Source organism: Acipenser ruthenus, chromosome 6, assembly GCF_902713425.1.
Source record: "Acipenser ruthenus chromosome 6, fAciRut3.2 maternal haplotype, whole genome shotgun sequence".
Taxonomy (NCBI): Eukaryota; Metazoa; Chordata; class Actinopteri; order Acipenseriformes; family Acipenseridae; genus Acipenser; species Acipenser ruthenus.
The window spans coordinates 32,062,491-32,078,880 of NC_081194.1; the positions used below are offsets into that span (position 1 = coordinate 32,062,491).

General features: G+C 40.5%; 1 protein-coding gene across 2 annotated transcripts in view; it reads right to left on the bottom strand.

The window, feature by feature from the left end:
• The window catches only part of galnt14 (UDP-N-acetyl-alpha-D-galactosamine:polypeptide N-acetylgalactosaminyltransferase 14 (GalNAc-T14)), a 142,768-nt gene extending 127,522 nt beyond the window's left edge, over positions 1 to 15,246 (bottom strand). For both annotated transcript variants that reach the window (XM_059025335.1, XM_034017804.3), the window contains exon 1: positions 14,918 to 15,246. In XM_059025335.1, the coding sequence (XP_058881318.1) occupies positions 14,918 to 15,046 (129 nt within the window). In that variant the 5' untranslated portion in view covers positions 15,047 to 15,246. The remainder of the gene's footprint in view (positions 1 to 14,917) is intronic.
• Positions 15,247 to 16,390: the final 1,144 nt, after the last annotated feature.

The following is a 16,390-nucleotide window of genomic DNA, read 5'->3' on the forward strand; positions in this document are numbered from 1 at the left end:
AAAAGTATAATTAGTACCCTATTATACACACACACACACACACACACACACAAGGAAAAGCTCATTGGATTAAAAGACATTTAAAAAAGGACATATTTTTGATACAGTCATCTATTCGGTTATATGAACGGGTATGAACATTGTCATTTTGCCACAGAACACATTTCAGCCAGTGTTTGTGTAAATATTCAAATATTTAAACTGAATGATCAATGCAGAATTCAATGTGGGAATAGTGTCCCACAATCGCGTTAAATTTTACACTTAAAGGTTTAGGAGTCTGATTACTACATGTATACTATTTTAAATCAGTTCTCTTGAAACTTGCCACTGCCCCATTCTAGAAGCCCAACAATTACAAAATGCCATTGTTCTGTTATCTCTCAGGTACCAAAACAACCTCCTGACAAGGGTGCTTATAATCTCTCTATTAGAAATGGGTATATTCATATAAAATCAACATGTCAGATAACCAAAGCAACCCAGTAGGTATGCAGTCTACAATAACTGTCTTGAATTTTCACAACTCTTCTGTCATATTTAAAGCTACCAAATGTCCCCGTTTGGCCAGGACAGTCCCAGTTTGGCCGGGAAAGTCCCAGTTTGGCCGGGACAGTCCCAGTTTGGCCGCGACAGTCCCAGTTTGGCCAGGACAGTCCCAAGTTTCAAACTTTCTTCCCGAGCGCTAGTTGGGCTGATGAAACTACTTTCCCTGCGGTGGAATATTGCTTTCGGTGCCTTGTGTGCACCATGTGCTTCTACCACCTTTAACTATATTTCAGTGGTTTACACAGGAGCAGACACGTAGGCTACACGTGGAATGAGCAACGCAAATTGCAATGTCTAAACCCAAGTGTGGGAAACCCAAACAGCCAGTCACAGACGAAACTTCAATGTGCACCGATAAAGAGTTGAGCTCGAGCAGGAACTAGACAATTATAATAATTTCTTGAGAATGTACTGTTTATATTGCACATAATATATATAAGAAATTGCCTTTCCTGGAAATTACATTAGTTCCTCGCTAATACTGAAAAAAAGTCTGTTATACTGACCCAAAGATAAGACAAAAATAAACAGAGGAATATATACAAGTAGCATACTAAAGTCTTATTATTCAAAGTTGAAGGCTATAGATAAGGAGCAATACTTTGGTGTAGGATTTAAGATGATAAGACCTCTTTTAATACCTTGTCCAGGCAGTTTTGTCTTGGTCCGGCTTTTACCCACTCCTATTTTACATACTTATCATAATCTAACAATTATATAACATGTAAATTGTCTATGATATTTAATTACATTTATTTTGCACATAATTTTTGTTCTTTTATACAGACGCGCATTGCTGCCATACATAAAAAAATATATATATATATATATCTGTCACAAAGACACAATATCACATAATTCCGTGATGATTATCACGTAATTTCGTGATAGGGAATTAACACGTTATTACGTGACAGGGAATTATCGTGTAATTTCATGATTGGGAATTATCACGTAATTTCGTGATAGGTAATTATCGAATAATTACAGGATAATTTCTAATCACATGATAATTCTTAACACATGGTACTGCAATGCTGGGTCACATGGAAGATTTCTCTATATTCAGAATGTACTAGTGACACCCGCTTAAAGTACATATCTTACATAGAAAATCATTTTTTGGCTTTGGGGTCGTACTTGGTTTACTTTCACAATGAGCAAGAAATTAAATCTCCATGATCAATTTTAGAGCTCTGAGAGACGTAAAACTATCAATAATTCCGGAAAATACCAACACCTTCACCGATGATGCATGAAGTTGGCGTGACGTCACTAAGGGAACACATACCAGGAACAGATGAGATATACATGGCTTCAGACTGTGAAAGCGATCATTACGAATTTCTCCGACGTTTTGAGTAGTCTGTATTACAAGGACAGCGGGAGTGTGGTGTGAAATGAAAGAAACTGTGGAGAGGAAGAATAAGTGGTTTAAGGCCGGATTCCGAACTGTTATGAACCTCCAGCAGGAGAAAATAACCACGCAGGCATGAGGAATGCGAGCGACACGCCCCCTTGTCTGCAGGTCGGCAATTCTGAATGTTGTTCTTGTATACAGTTAACCCCGGCTAGCAGTTCATTTATGGCAATAAAAAAGTGTATTTCTATATTTGGTTTGTTGTACCATTTATATCTTGAAAATAGAGTTTACTGTTTCCCATCCACATAAAAAAATAAAGCATTGTTTATATTACAGGGCCGAGAAGACTTGCATGGTCACGTATAGCTCTTCAACTCCATTCATGAAATACACACTTATGCTTTCCCTGATTTAGTGAAATTAAATAGGCCTAACCTCCTTGTGAACTGCACGTAATTATTATTATTTCTTGGCACACGCTCTTATCCAATGTGCATATCAAAATTACCTTAAAGTTAAATTTAAAATCGAAAGCTTACCTAAAAAAGCTGGATGAGTGGATTAATTCTTTTGATTTCTGCAACAGAACTCTTGAGCACGCAATGTGTTTGTACTGGTTTATAGTACTCTGACGTTATTGTTTTTATTAAGTCAGCAATATGAAAGCCGTGCTCATGTTTATTTTCTTTGGGTAGTTTTGGGCCACTGAGTTTATTTGATAACGGTATACTGCATAATAATAATGATAACAATAATATCTGACATCTGAAAAAACAAATGCATCATTTGCAGAGAAATGATTATGCACAGTGGATAGCCTAGTAGTATTGAGCCCTAGTGCACAGGGTAAGGAAACAAATCTATGGTAATCATTTTTATATCTGTATGAAGTGTCTTATTTAATGCAGCTATTTAAAAATGTATTTTTGATATAAAAGTAAACGGTACGGAATTGTTTAATTAAGGCTGGTACCTGTACTTGCCAGAAACCAACAAACAAAAGCTTTAGTCTCCATGTGTCTAAGTGATCATTGCATTGTGCACTGACGAACTCGTTGATTTTACTTTCACGGAATACAGTACTTTTTTCATGCAATGCATTTCCTTGCGCCTATCTGAGGTGAAATGTATTTTTGACACCGTTTAACCATCGCAAAATGATCGTTTTGTTTATGCTATGCATACATATTTATGGTTTATGGTTCGTGTTTTCCCCTAGTGACGACACAGATGTCAAGATTTGAAATCAGGGCTTTTTGGCGGAAGCGCTCAAAACAAGATTTACAACTGTACATTTCTTAGTTTTACTTTACTTTTACTCAGAAGTATAAATTAAATATATTATAGAGTAGTTTAATAAAATATAATCAGATTGTAATGTGAAATAGGTGACATATGGACATTAAAATTCAATTTCTGCAAGTGTGTCATATGATACTTTCTTGTTGTTTGTATTTACTCTTTAGTAAATGAATGGTACAACCAAAAATATTTTTTAAAACAAACAGCATTTATTTAATTTAACAACAGGTTTATAGAAAAGCATAAACATTATGCATGGACAAATGTGATCGCAAAGTTACGTTTTTCCAAAGCTGGTAAAGGATTTACCCATGATGTGCTTATTAGAGTTATTATTATTATTATTATTATTATTATTATTATTTATTTCTTAGCAGACGCCCTTATCCAGGGCGACTTACAATTGTTACAAGATATCACATTATACAGTATTTCACATCATACAGATATCACATTATTTTTACATACAATTATCCATTTATACAATTGGGTTTTTACTGGAGCAATCTAGGTAAAGTACCTTGCTCAAGGGTACAACAGCAGTGTCCCCTACTGGGGATTGAACCCACAACCCTCTGATCAAGAGTCAAGAGTCCAGAGCCCCTAACCACTACTCCACACTGCTGGAGTTACTGTATACTACTTACAGCTTATCTACTCAAACAACATGGTTGTAAAAAGCCTCCATAAATTACCCCTATCATGAAATTACGTGTTAATTCCCTATCACAAAATTAATAGTCATCAAGTAATTACGTGATAGACAGACAGACAGACAGACAGACAGACAGATAGATAGATAGATGTGTGTGTCCAGATGCCTTTGAACATAATTTGTTAGGTTTCCACAACTTTTAAAGAACAATAGAATGTTCTGGCAAATTAAAGAAATGTCTACTCAACAAACCTTTAGTTCAATTAAAACTGCATTATATAGGGGAGACCGGGGTTGGTTGTCACGTGGGTTGGTTGTCACAGTGCTCATAACTATGACACTAGATGGTGCAGACAGGTGATACTAACACTGAAATGTGTGTTCTATTGTCTGGAACGCAACCATCTTGTAATTTGAGGACAATTCCATCTAACTTAAAGGTTAGCACATATTTCATTTTTTTCATACCCAAAGTAAAAAATGTATTGTAACGATCACTCTGCACAACTGAGAAGCAGTTGCACTGTCCTCCCTAAGGAGATACTACTGGCCCTATTCCTATAGCTAAATAAGTCAGCAAGAGTGACAGACAGCAAAAGCAGGGACGTCAGAGGTGTCAATTTCAAGAACAATCGGTTTATTATTGTGAACAATAATGTCAACAAATGAAAAAATGAACAAATGAATGAAATGAATAATAAGAAAGGAATTCAAATAATTGCAGGTAACAGGTAAGAATAAAGCTGGTACAGATAAATATGTAGGGACAAACAGAAGGCTAAACAGATTCACAAAGTAGAAATGAATGGTGTCCGGAGGGTCTCCAATAAACCCACTCACAAACACAACACACACAGATAAAGACGAAAAACAGTGACTTGTGGAAACAATTACATTTAACAGTCTCTGTGGCAATGGTGGGAGAATGACAGGTAGGCCCAACAAGTCCAGTAAAGCAGGGTAATTGAAATCCATACAAAGTAACAAAATAACAAAAAAATACAGGACACAAAGTATCAAATTAAAGTAGAAAAAATCCAAACGAAAAAGAAATGATCTCACCCACAAATAAGGCAGTCCAGCAAAGTGTCCCGAAATGATGGTGATTGTAGAAGGTTGAAAACATTGAGTACGTTGAAATTGTTGAGACTGTCCAGTAGTGTTGAGTTGAATGGTGAACAGTTGTTTGGAAAAAATCAGGAGGATCAGGAAAAAATGGAGGCTGTCACACATAAAACAACAAACACTAAACAGACCTAGAAAAACAGCTAAACTTAAACAAGTAACAGTGAAAACAAAAAGAGGAGTTTAGACAAAGTGCAGCAACAAAAGAAAATGAACGGATGCACTGGAATTATCTAAGGATGTTAATGGATTCACTGAAATTTAAGTAGAGAAAATGCTGTAGTTAAATGGATTCCTCTGAAAATGGGAGTCTCCCTCAGGCCTGATTAGCCAGCTTTAATACAACTGCTGGCTACTAAGGAGCTCTGAGATTGGAGGGGTGGAAATCTGAATGAGCCAATGGGGAGAGAGGATGAACAGAGGGTGGTTGCAAGGAACTATGGGAAATGAAGTTTTGACCTGGCCAGGCTACTGACCCTAATTAAAGGGACAGGTGGGTGAGACTTACACCCACATTATGTAGCATGGGAATTGCTACATATCCCCCCCCCCCACACTGGAGGTGCAAGGGACGAACGCCATAGTAGCGTTTTAAATTAACAATATTGACGGTATCCTCTTTGACATAATCTGGCTCCCCCCACTTGACTTTGTAGTTGTTGGGTCCAAGTCTCTTGGTTACAAGAGCTGGCCCAAACCATTTAGGGGCAAGTTTTGCGGAAAACTTTCCGGAGGCATCAGATAAGGGGTGAGATCTTATCCAGACTAACTCACCTTCTTCATACTGACAGTGTGCTCTCCGGGCATTGTAATTCCGAGCTTGCCGTTTCTGAGCTTTGGCAACGTGATCCCTCACCTCTTCGGCAATCTGCTGCTGGCGATCTAGCAGTTGGTAGGGATCGGTGGATGGAGCAGGAGCAACAGCGATTAATCGGTCCAATGGGCCTCTGATGGTCCTTCCGAGCGCTAGTACTGCAGGAGAGAAGCCAGTGGTTTCATGTTTGGCGGTGTTGAGGGCGAAACGAAACTCGGGTAGCCACTGATCCCACAGCTGATGGTTTTTCCCGACGAAAGATGCAACCATGGTCTTTAAGGTGCGGTTCACGCGTTCTGTCAGGTTGGTCTGTGGGTGGTAGCTGGTGGTGAGTTTTTGTACTACTCCCCAGGTCTTGCACACCTCTGCGAGTAGCTGGCTCGTGAACTGAGGTCCACGGTCTGAAAGAATGTGTTGCGGTGTTCCCCATCGAGTGAATATTTCCTGCGTCAAAATGTTCACAATTTTGGTGGTCTTACTGTCCCACAATGGAAACAGCTCAACCCACTTTGTGAAGTAATCAACAATGACCAGGATGTAAGTGTTACCTTTTTTACTTCTTGGGAAAGGTCCCATTAGGTCCAGACCCAGCATCTCTCCGGGCTCCTTCACAGTAGTGGACTGGAGTTGACCTGCAGGTTTGGTGTTGGATGGTTTGTACTTCTGGCAGGTTTGACACTCCTTTATGTGGTGCCATGTATCTTTACGGATGGAGGGCCACCATGCAACCTCCAGCATGCGCAACAGGGTCTTCATCCTGCCCAGGTGACCTCCCAAAGGGTTGTCATGGTAGTGGTGGAGGAAGGAATCCGTCAGCTGTTCCGGAATTACCAGCTGGTATCGGAATCCTTGTTTAGGAATGGGCACCCGGCGATACACAAGTCCCTGCTGTTGGATGAAGGAGATGCGGTTATCATTGGCAGTATTGGAAGCAATGTCATTGATGATGTCAGAGATAGCTGGGTCTTTGGACTGAGCGGCCGCAATCTGGTCCATGGTGGTGGGAAGATCCATGCTACTCGCAGGGGCATTGCTAGCACACACTGATGCAGAAGGAGTTGAAGATGGTACAAGTGGAGCTCTGGAGAGTGCATCAGGTACAAGATTCAGACTACCTTTCCTGTAAATAACGGTAAAAGTGAATTGTTGTAGGCGAAGAGTCCAGCGGGTCAGTCTGGAAGAGGTTTTTGGGTTATTGAATGCCCAGGAGAGTGCAGCGTGGTCAGTGACAACCTCAAACTCCATCCCCTCCAGATAATGCCGCCATTTTTCTACTGCCCACACGACAGCGAGACACTCCTTTTCAGATGTGGAGTAGTTTTTTTCGGCAGAGTTCAGTAATTTGGAGGCGTAGGCTATTACCTTCTCATCATCTCCTTCTAGCTGAGTCAGAACCGCTCCTAGTCCTATATCGCTGGCATCAGTAAAGACTCTGAACGTCTTGTTGATGTCCGGGTGAGCGAGGACTGGAGGACTGATCAAAGCTTCTTGGAGGAGTTTGAAACTCTTCTGGCACTCTCCTGTCCATTTCCAGGGGACATCTTTCTTTTTCAAGTTGTTAAGTGGGGCAGCAATATCCGCAAACCTGGGGATGTACTTGTGGTACCACCCTGCCAAACCTAGGAACCGTTGAACCTCCTTCAAGTTGGTAGGAATGGGATATTCCTGGATGGCTTGGAGCTTGTGGGGATCAGCAGCTACACCCTCACCTGAAACCACATGACCAAGGAAATGGAGAGTGTGTTTAAAGAAGTGGCATTTTTTGCGATTGAGTGTAAGACGGGCCAGATGAAGTTTGTGGAAGACAGCTTCGAGGTCTTGAAGATGCTGTGCGGAGTTTGGTGAATAGACAATGATGTCATCTATGTAGACGAAACAGATCTTCCCTCGGAGGTCTCCTAACACTCTCTCCATCAGCCGTTGAAAAGTGGCTGCAGCATTTTTTAACCCAAATGGCATTACATTAAATTGATAAAATCCAAAGGGTGTAGTAAACGCAGTCTTCGCTCTACTTGCTGAATCCATCGCCACTTGCCAGTAACCTGAGCGTAGATCAAGGGAACTGAATACCGCAGCACCACTCAGGGACTCCAGGATGTCATGAATGAGGGGCATGGGGTATGCATCAAAGATGGTCTTGGCATTCAGCTTTCGGTAGTCCACACAGAACCTGTAACCACCATCTTTCTTCTCTGTGAGCACCACTGGAGAGGACCATGGGGAGTTAGATGGTTCTATAACTCCGTCCAGAAGCATGTCTTGGACGTGTTCCTTGATTAAAGCCTTCTTCAGTGGAGACACTCTATACAGTCGACCCCGAACAGGGACTTCGTCCTCAGTGGAGATGGAGTGACGGGTGACGGTGGTCATTCCCAACTTATCAGTACAGACTGAAGACCACTTTTGCTGGAGGTTCTGGAGTTGTTGCTCGACAGGAGATGGTTCAGCTGAAGTGATGGTCATGGTCACCTTCGCCGGTTGGCATGGCTTTGGATCAGAGGTGGTAGGTGGCTGGCAAGATGTATGGAAGTAGAGGCTGACACTCGATAAGGACCTGTCCCAGGAAGCTTCCCCCTCATACCGTGGCAAAAAAGGATGGTAGGAGAAATCCTTCTGATGTTTGACACCATACTGCCTATTGACAATGTCAATCTGGGTATGAGTTTTCTCCAAGAAATCCAAGCCTAGAACAAGGGGAAACGTCAGGTGATGATCCTGTAGGACATATGTGCCTAGAAACCAGATCTCTCCGTGGAGAAGGTAAGTGAGGCGAACTTGACCTTTGGCCTGGTGTGACTGTCCATCCGCCAGCATGAAATACTGGTCCTGTGCAGACTCCAGCTCTTCCCCTGGATGAGCAATCATCCTCCAGAGACTCTCTCTCATTAGAGTGAAGGTGCTCCCAGTGTCCAGGACTGCAGGCCCTTGGAGCCCTCGAACGCCTACATCCACGATCAGCAGAGTCAGGCTTGCAGCAGGAACTATATTTTTCTTCTTCTGGCTTCTCACCATGCTGACCTCTGCCGGTTTCTTCATAGCTCCTTTATGGCTCCTATTGTCCTGAACAGCTTTGCTGGATTTTGCCTTGACCCAGTATTCCCGCTGAGCAGCGTTGTCTCTCTCCACCTGGGTCCCGATGCGCACCAGTTCTGCCACTGTCTTCACTGTTCCCCTAAGACAGCTTGCCAGTTTGGGATTACAGCTGTTTAGAATGCGACAAACCAACTCAGTCTCCTCCAAGTCTGGCTTCCAGCGCAGACATAGGGCACGGTAGTCATAGGCGAAGTCAAGGATTCGCTCGTCAGGAAGTTGGAATCTGGAGCGAAGTCGGTCTTCCACTTCGGTCTGGAAGTCAGACGGCAGAAAGGCTTGACGGAAGACAGTCTTGAACTGTTCCCAGGAGTGGATTCCCTTGCGCTCTGCAACCCACCAGCTCTTTGCTGAGCCTTTCAGCACACTGGACATGGTTGCCAGGATCTGATTTGGTTTCATGGGTCGTAGTGCTAGGAATTCATCGCATTTGTCCAGGAAGTCAATGGCATCGCTGCTGGCCTCCCCGCCAAACTCTGGGAAGTTGATTTTAATGGGCAGCTTTGCTTGGGGAAGACGTCCTTCAGTCCTGGAGCCATGGTAATCAGCAGACCCACCATCAAAGGAGAATTGTTGTGGTGCAGACTGCTTTCTAGAGGAGAGAGACGGCAAAGAAAGTGGTAGACGAGGGGTGCAGGTCTTTTTGAAGAGTTTCTTCAGCTCTTCTCCCCACAGCACATCGCGGCGTTTCAGGCACTTCACCACTTCCAGATCCATTTCGTCAAGGGCCTCTTGCCTTCGATTCTCCATATCTGCGAAGCGTCCTTCAATGTAACCTCGCAGGACCTGTTCACGATTAATGCTGCTCTCCTGTAACTCAGACAGCTGTGTTTCCAGTTGCTCAACACGGTCAGTGAGATGGGAACAGTACTCAGACAATTGCCCTATCACAACACTGTCAGTAAGGTTCCCTTCATCATCATCGCCTCCAGAAAGATCTGCCCCTTCCTGGGTAATGTACAGGTCACTAATGCGAGTGGTTCTCTCTATGATAGGCTCTCCGATAGTCACATGGGGTCTATCTCCAATCTCAGAGAAGTTTAGCGAAGTCAAGGTCTGATCTTCCATTTCTGACATTAAGTTCCCAACAATTTAAACTGATGAATTTAGATTTGAATTTAATGACACAAAGGGTCCCCGTACGGGCCACCAATTCTGTAACGATCACTCTGCACAACTGAGAAGCAGTTGCACTGTCCTCCCTAAGGAGATACTACTGGCCCTATTCCTATAGCTAAATAAGTCAGCAAGAGTGACAGACAGCAAAAGCAGGGACGTCAGAGGTGTCAATTTCAAGAACAATCGGTTTATTATTGTGAACAATAATGTCAACAAATGAAAAAATGAACAAATGAATGAAATGAATAATAAGAAAGGAATTCAAATAATTGCAGGTAACAGGTAAGAATAAAGCTGGTACAGATAAATATGTAGGGACAAACAGAAGGCTAAACAGATTCACAAAGTAGAAATGAATGGTGTCCGGAGGGTCTCCAATAAACCCACTCACAAACACAACACACACAGATAAAGACGAAAAACAGTGACTTGTGGAAACAATTACATTTAACAGTCTCTGTGGCAATGGTGGGAGAATGACAGGTAGGCCCAACAAGTCCAGTAAAGCAGGGTAATTGAAATCCATACAAAGTAACAAAATAACAAAAAAATACAGGACACAAAGTATCAAATTAAAGTAGAAAAAATCCAAACGAAAAAGAAATGATCTCACCCACAAATAAGGCAGTCCAGCAAAGTGTCCCGAAATGATGGTGATTGTAGAAGGTTGAAAACATTGAGTACGTTGAAATTGTTGAGACTGTCCAGTAGTGTTGAGTTGAATGGTGAACAGTTGTTTGGAAAAAATCAGGAGGATCAGGAAAAAATGGAGGCTGTCACACATAAAACAACAAACACTAAACAGACCTAGAAAAACAGCTAAACTTAAACAAGTAACAGTGAAAACAAAAAGAGGAGTTTAGACAAAGTGCAGCAACAAAAGAAAATGAACGGATGCACTGGAATTATCTAAGGATGTTAATGGATTCACTGAAATTTAAGTAGAGAAAATGCTGTAGTTAAATGGATTCCTCTGAAAATGGGAGTCTCCCTCAGGCCTGATTAGCCAGCTTTAATACAACTGCTGGCTACTAAGGAGCTCTGAGATTGGAGGGGTGGAAATCTGAATGAGCCAATGGGGAGAGAGGATGAACAGAGGGTGGTTGCAAGGAACTATGGGAAATGAAGTTTTGACCTGGCCAGGCTACTGACCCTAATTAAAGGGACAGGTGGGTGAGACTTACACCCACATTATGTAGCATGGGAATTGCTACAGTATATCTTGTTATTTATGTTATAAGTCTTAGTAGTATTGGAGTTTGTCTGAACTGATGGCCATGTTAATAGAACCAGATACTGGCTATCTTTTGGAGTAAAAACAAAACCAGTAGGTTCTCCCAGTAGTACTAAGAGAATTCAATTATCATGTAACGTCTGGTTGGGGCAGGTTGTCACATAGTTTTGGGGGTTGGTTGTCACATGTAAATCCTATAGGAAGAAGCCTTATATTTTTTCTTTCTACTTCTTTTACACCAACATGTGGGATATGTCGCAATATAATGCTTATTTAAGTTATTTACTGTTTGTCCTCTGGTTCTGTGGATCTGTGGTATTATTTTGTAGCGTGGGTCAACATTTCAAATATATATAGGTCTATATTTTTTATGTTCACATAAAAAGTAAAAATACAACTTTTTTTGTCATTGTACACAGTAGAAACTTTATGTTATTTAAAAAAAACAAAGAATGTTGCATTATTCTACTGTAAAACCAAGAACATACAGACGTGCTCAAATTTGTTGGTACCCTTACAGCTCATTGAAATAATGCTTCATTCCTCCTGAAAAGTGATGAAATTAAAAGCTATTTTATCATGTATACTTGCATGCCTTTGGTATGTCATAGAATAAAGCAAAGAAGCTGTGAAAAGAGATTAATTATTGCTTATTCTACAAAGATATTCTAAAATGGCCTGGACACATTTGTTGGTACCCCTTAGAAAAGATAATAAATAATTGGATTATAGTGATATTTCAAACTAATTAGTTTCTTTAATTAGTATCACACATGTCTCCAATCTTGTAATCAGTCATTCAGCCTATTTAAATGGAGAAAAGTAGTCACTGTGCTGTTTGGTACCATTGTGTGCACCACACTGAACATGGACCAGAGAAAGCAAAGGAGAGAGTTGTCTGAGGAGATCAGAAAGAAAATAATAGACAAGCATGGTAAAGGTAAAGGCTACAAGACCATCTCCAAGCAGCTTGATGTTCCTGTGACAACAGTTGCAAATATTATTAAGAAGTTTAAGGTCCATGGAACTGTAGCCAACCTCCCTGGGTGCGGCCGTGTCACAAAGACGGCCGGAGTGGGTGGCGTCAGACCAGACAGGAATTCAAACAAAGATGGTGGTTGTGATGATGAGCCGAGTGCAATGGCTGCACTCAGCGTTTAATAACAAATAAAAGGGTTGTACAATGGAATACAAAACAGGACACGGCACTTGACGCCAAAATAAACAGACAGACAAAACGACTAAACACTTAACAAACGGTGCACGGAGACAAACAAACACGGTGAGTACAAAACACTTATAATTATGATTTAACACTATTTAGTTTCTCCTCTCTCTCTCACCCGTTCTCCTCTTCCGAACACCCAACCCTGAGTGCAAGAAATGTGCGTCTATATATACTGTTGTGCTGGGATTCAATTACTAATTAATTATTCACTTGAATCCCAGCACGTGAATTAATTCTGTGCAACCCCGTGCTCACATATTACATTTAACCAGCACGTGAAGTGATTTGTGCTCTCCTCGTGCCTAAATACAAATCTACACTTTAAATACACGTGAAACACAGACCCGTTTATATCCCGTGTACCAATCTATACACCAACATTTACACACGCAACAAACAACACATAACACAAATGCACACAGGGGCGGGGCGCTTTGCCACAGGCCGCAAGAGGAAAATCGACCCCAGATTGAACAGAAGGATAGTGCGAATGGTAGAAAAAGAACCAAGGATAACTGCCAAAGAGATACAAGCTGAACTCCAAGGTGAAGGTACGTCAGTTTCTGATCGCACCATCCGTCGCTTTTTGAGCGAAAGTGGGCTCCATGGAAGAAGACCCAGGAGGACTCCACTTTTGAAAGAAAAACATAAAAAAGACTGGAATTTGCTAAAATGCATATTGACAAGCCACAATCCTTCTGGGAGAATGTCCTTTGGACAGATGAGTCAAAACTGGAGCTTTTTGGCAAGTCACATCAGCTCTATGTTCACAGACGAAAAAATGAAGCTTTCAAAGAAAAGAACACCATACCTACAGTGAAACATGGAGGAGGCTCGGTTATGTTTTGGGGCTGCTTTGCTGCGCCTGGCACAGGGTGCCTTGAATCTGTGCAGGGCACAATGAAATCTCAAGACTATCAAGGCATTCTGGAGCGAAACGTACTGCCCAGTGTCAGAAAGCTCTGTCTCAGTCGCAGGTCATGGGTCCTCCAACAGGATAATGACCTAAAACACACAGCTAAAAGCACCCAAGAATGGATAAGAACAAAACATTGGACTATTCTGAAGTGGCCTTCTATGAGTCCTGATCTGAATCCTATCGAACATCTATGGAAAGAGCTGAAACTTGCAGTCTGGAGAAGGCACCCATCAAACCTGAGACAGCTGGAGCAGTTTGCTCAGGAAGAGTGGGCCAAACGACCTGTTAACAGGTGCAAAAGTCTCATTGAGAGCTACAGAAAACGTTTGATTGCAGTGATTGCCTCTAAAGGTTGTGCAACAAAATATTAGGTTAGCGGTCCCATCATTTTTGTCTATGCCATTTTCATTTGTTTTATTATTTACAATATTATGTTGAATAAAAAATCTAAAGCAAAGTCTGATTTCTATTAAATATGGAATAAACAATGGTGGATGCCAATTACTTTTGTCAGTTTCAAGTTATTTCAGAGAAAATTGTGCATTCTTCGTTTTTTGTGGAGGGGTACCAACAAATTTGAGCACGTCTGTACTTTGTGACAACCAACCCCATATTGTGTGACAACCAACCCCAGTATGGGTCAGGTTGTCACAGGTGACCGGCGCATTTTCAACCGTCCAAATATCATATTTAGAATAAAGTTACGCTGAAATAAAAAATAAAAAAAAACATCAAAATTGTACATGAAGAGTTATTCTTCAATATAACGAGGAACAGAACCTCGCAGAATCTCACCAGATTGAGGAAAATAATAAAGAGTAAAAAGTGTGACAACCAACCCCGGTCTCCCCTAGCATATGCCCCCCTTTTGAGGCCCAAAAACTTTCAAAATAAAATCTTTTTAATCCTATTTCAGAAAGCTTGTCATTTACTGATAAGCTTTTGCCATGCAATGAGAAGGAGGCTACTACATTGTAGGCTACTAAAATAAGTATGGCTAATCGTGTGACACGTAAAAAATATATACAGAATGAAAAAAAAAACATCAACATTAAAACAAATGTTGATATTTGTATTGTACTTTTACACACATTGTTCGGAGGAAAACTATACTAGAATATTACATAATTTGTATTATTCGCTATATTGGACGCTATGATTTAACATTACTGGACGTTTAAAATATGAATATTTTGCAGTTCTACTGCAAAGTTATTACATTACTGCTGCATCAGCCTACGGTTTGTAAGACAGGTGAGGCTAAGATAGACAAACTACTACAAACACTATATTTAATCAGATACTGTTATTACATTGAATAACCATAAAGCTTTGCAGTTACCATTTAAAAAGTAGTACCTGCTAAAACTAATCAACTTAAAAAAAAGAAAGAAAGAAAGAAAGAAAGAAAGAAAGAAAGAAAGAAAGAAAGAAAGAAATAGCATTACGCAATACGACCACAGCTACACCGCTGCGCTAGTTAATGCGCAAAACAAAGCAGAAAAATACAATCGCCTACCTTTCCATCCTGCGCTTCAGGTCCTAAACCGACCACCTTTCGTTTATTTAATAACAAAAAATACATCACAGCTGCGACCCATAGCACCACTGCTAACACCAAAGTAAATTTGCGAGACAGCTTCTTCATTTTCCAAAACCTATCAATAAAAGAGTGTTACTGTTAGCCTCGCGATTTAGATAGGGAACTCTGTGGTTGTAGCATTTCCACAGGACCTGGTTTGTACTTGCTGTGTGAGATCTGAGCTTTAACCGTTGTGAGATCTTCATAGGTCTGTAGCAATTCAGCTTTCTTCCGAGTAGCCCATTTCAGCATAGCCAATGCTCTGTATGTACTGTCTGTACAATGACCCCCTGGCGCTGGGAGGTACTACACTGGATCTTGTCCAGTTTGATTAAAGTCATTGAGTTGGGATACATATAATCTGGAAAGGGTTTAGCACCACCTACTGTGTGTGTATAATTATTATATATATAACGTGTGTCTAGTACCAGATTTGTTTTTATTAAACACTGTGTCTCACGCGGTTTTAATATTTTTGCACAGTCATGTTTTTATCATATGCTGAAAAAACGTTTGAAGGTGTTTTCTGTAAAACGTCGTCAATTGTAGATATTTATTTTTATTTTTAAAAGGGTATACCCATTTTTATTTGAACTTATTCCAGTCGTTGTAACATAACTTGAAGATGACACAAAACAGCTGTACAGGATTGGCAGAGCCATTTAAGTGTACTTAAACTTGAATTTTTGATTACGGTTATTTCCACAAGGCGATTCAGCGGTGATTCAAAACTACGACCTAATGTAAACAATCGTAATGATATTAATAATGATTAGGCTTGGGACTAATAAATATGGTGGGTCTTACCATCCTGTTGTAAACAGTAAGGGACCATACCATTTGTACACCACAGCTATGCTATGTGCCATTTCATTTTTATTTACTGAATACAACAGCAATGTAAATAAATAATGGCTATTCATTTGTTCTGAACAATAGTATTTTAGTATTTTATGTGCTGTTGTAGTGTTAATCTTCCATTGTTGTGTGAAAATGGCATGAACAAAAGTGTAATTTGTGTAATTAATTGCTTCTAGCTGCACCACCCTCTTCAGTATGTATTACACAGTAATATTAACTTCCTTTACTACATGTCAACAGAAATAGTAAAAAAGAAAAAAAACGTTATTTAAGAAATACTAAAACAAACTCACATTTAAATTACAAACATTTCAGCCTAGAAGTCATTTTCAGTGTTTTAAAAAATAAATTGAACATTGAAAAAATACAGTACTTTGAAAAAGACTTTGGCAGTTTGACCCAGTGGCAGTTTGTCAGACGAGGCACTGCTTACTCAATTACTCAAAACATTGAAATAAATGGTTTTTGTTTTAAACCCATTAGTGCACTGCAATGCTTAAGTTTAAACAGAGGTGCTGACCAATACTGTATAAGGTAATGTCTATATTG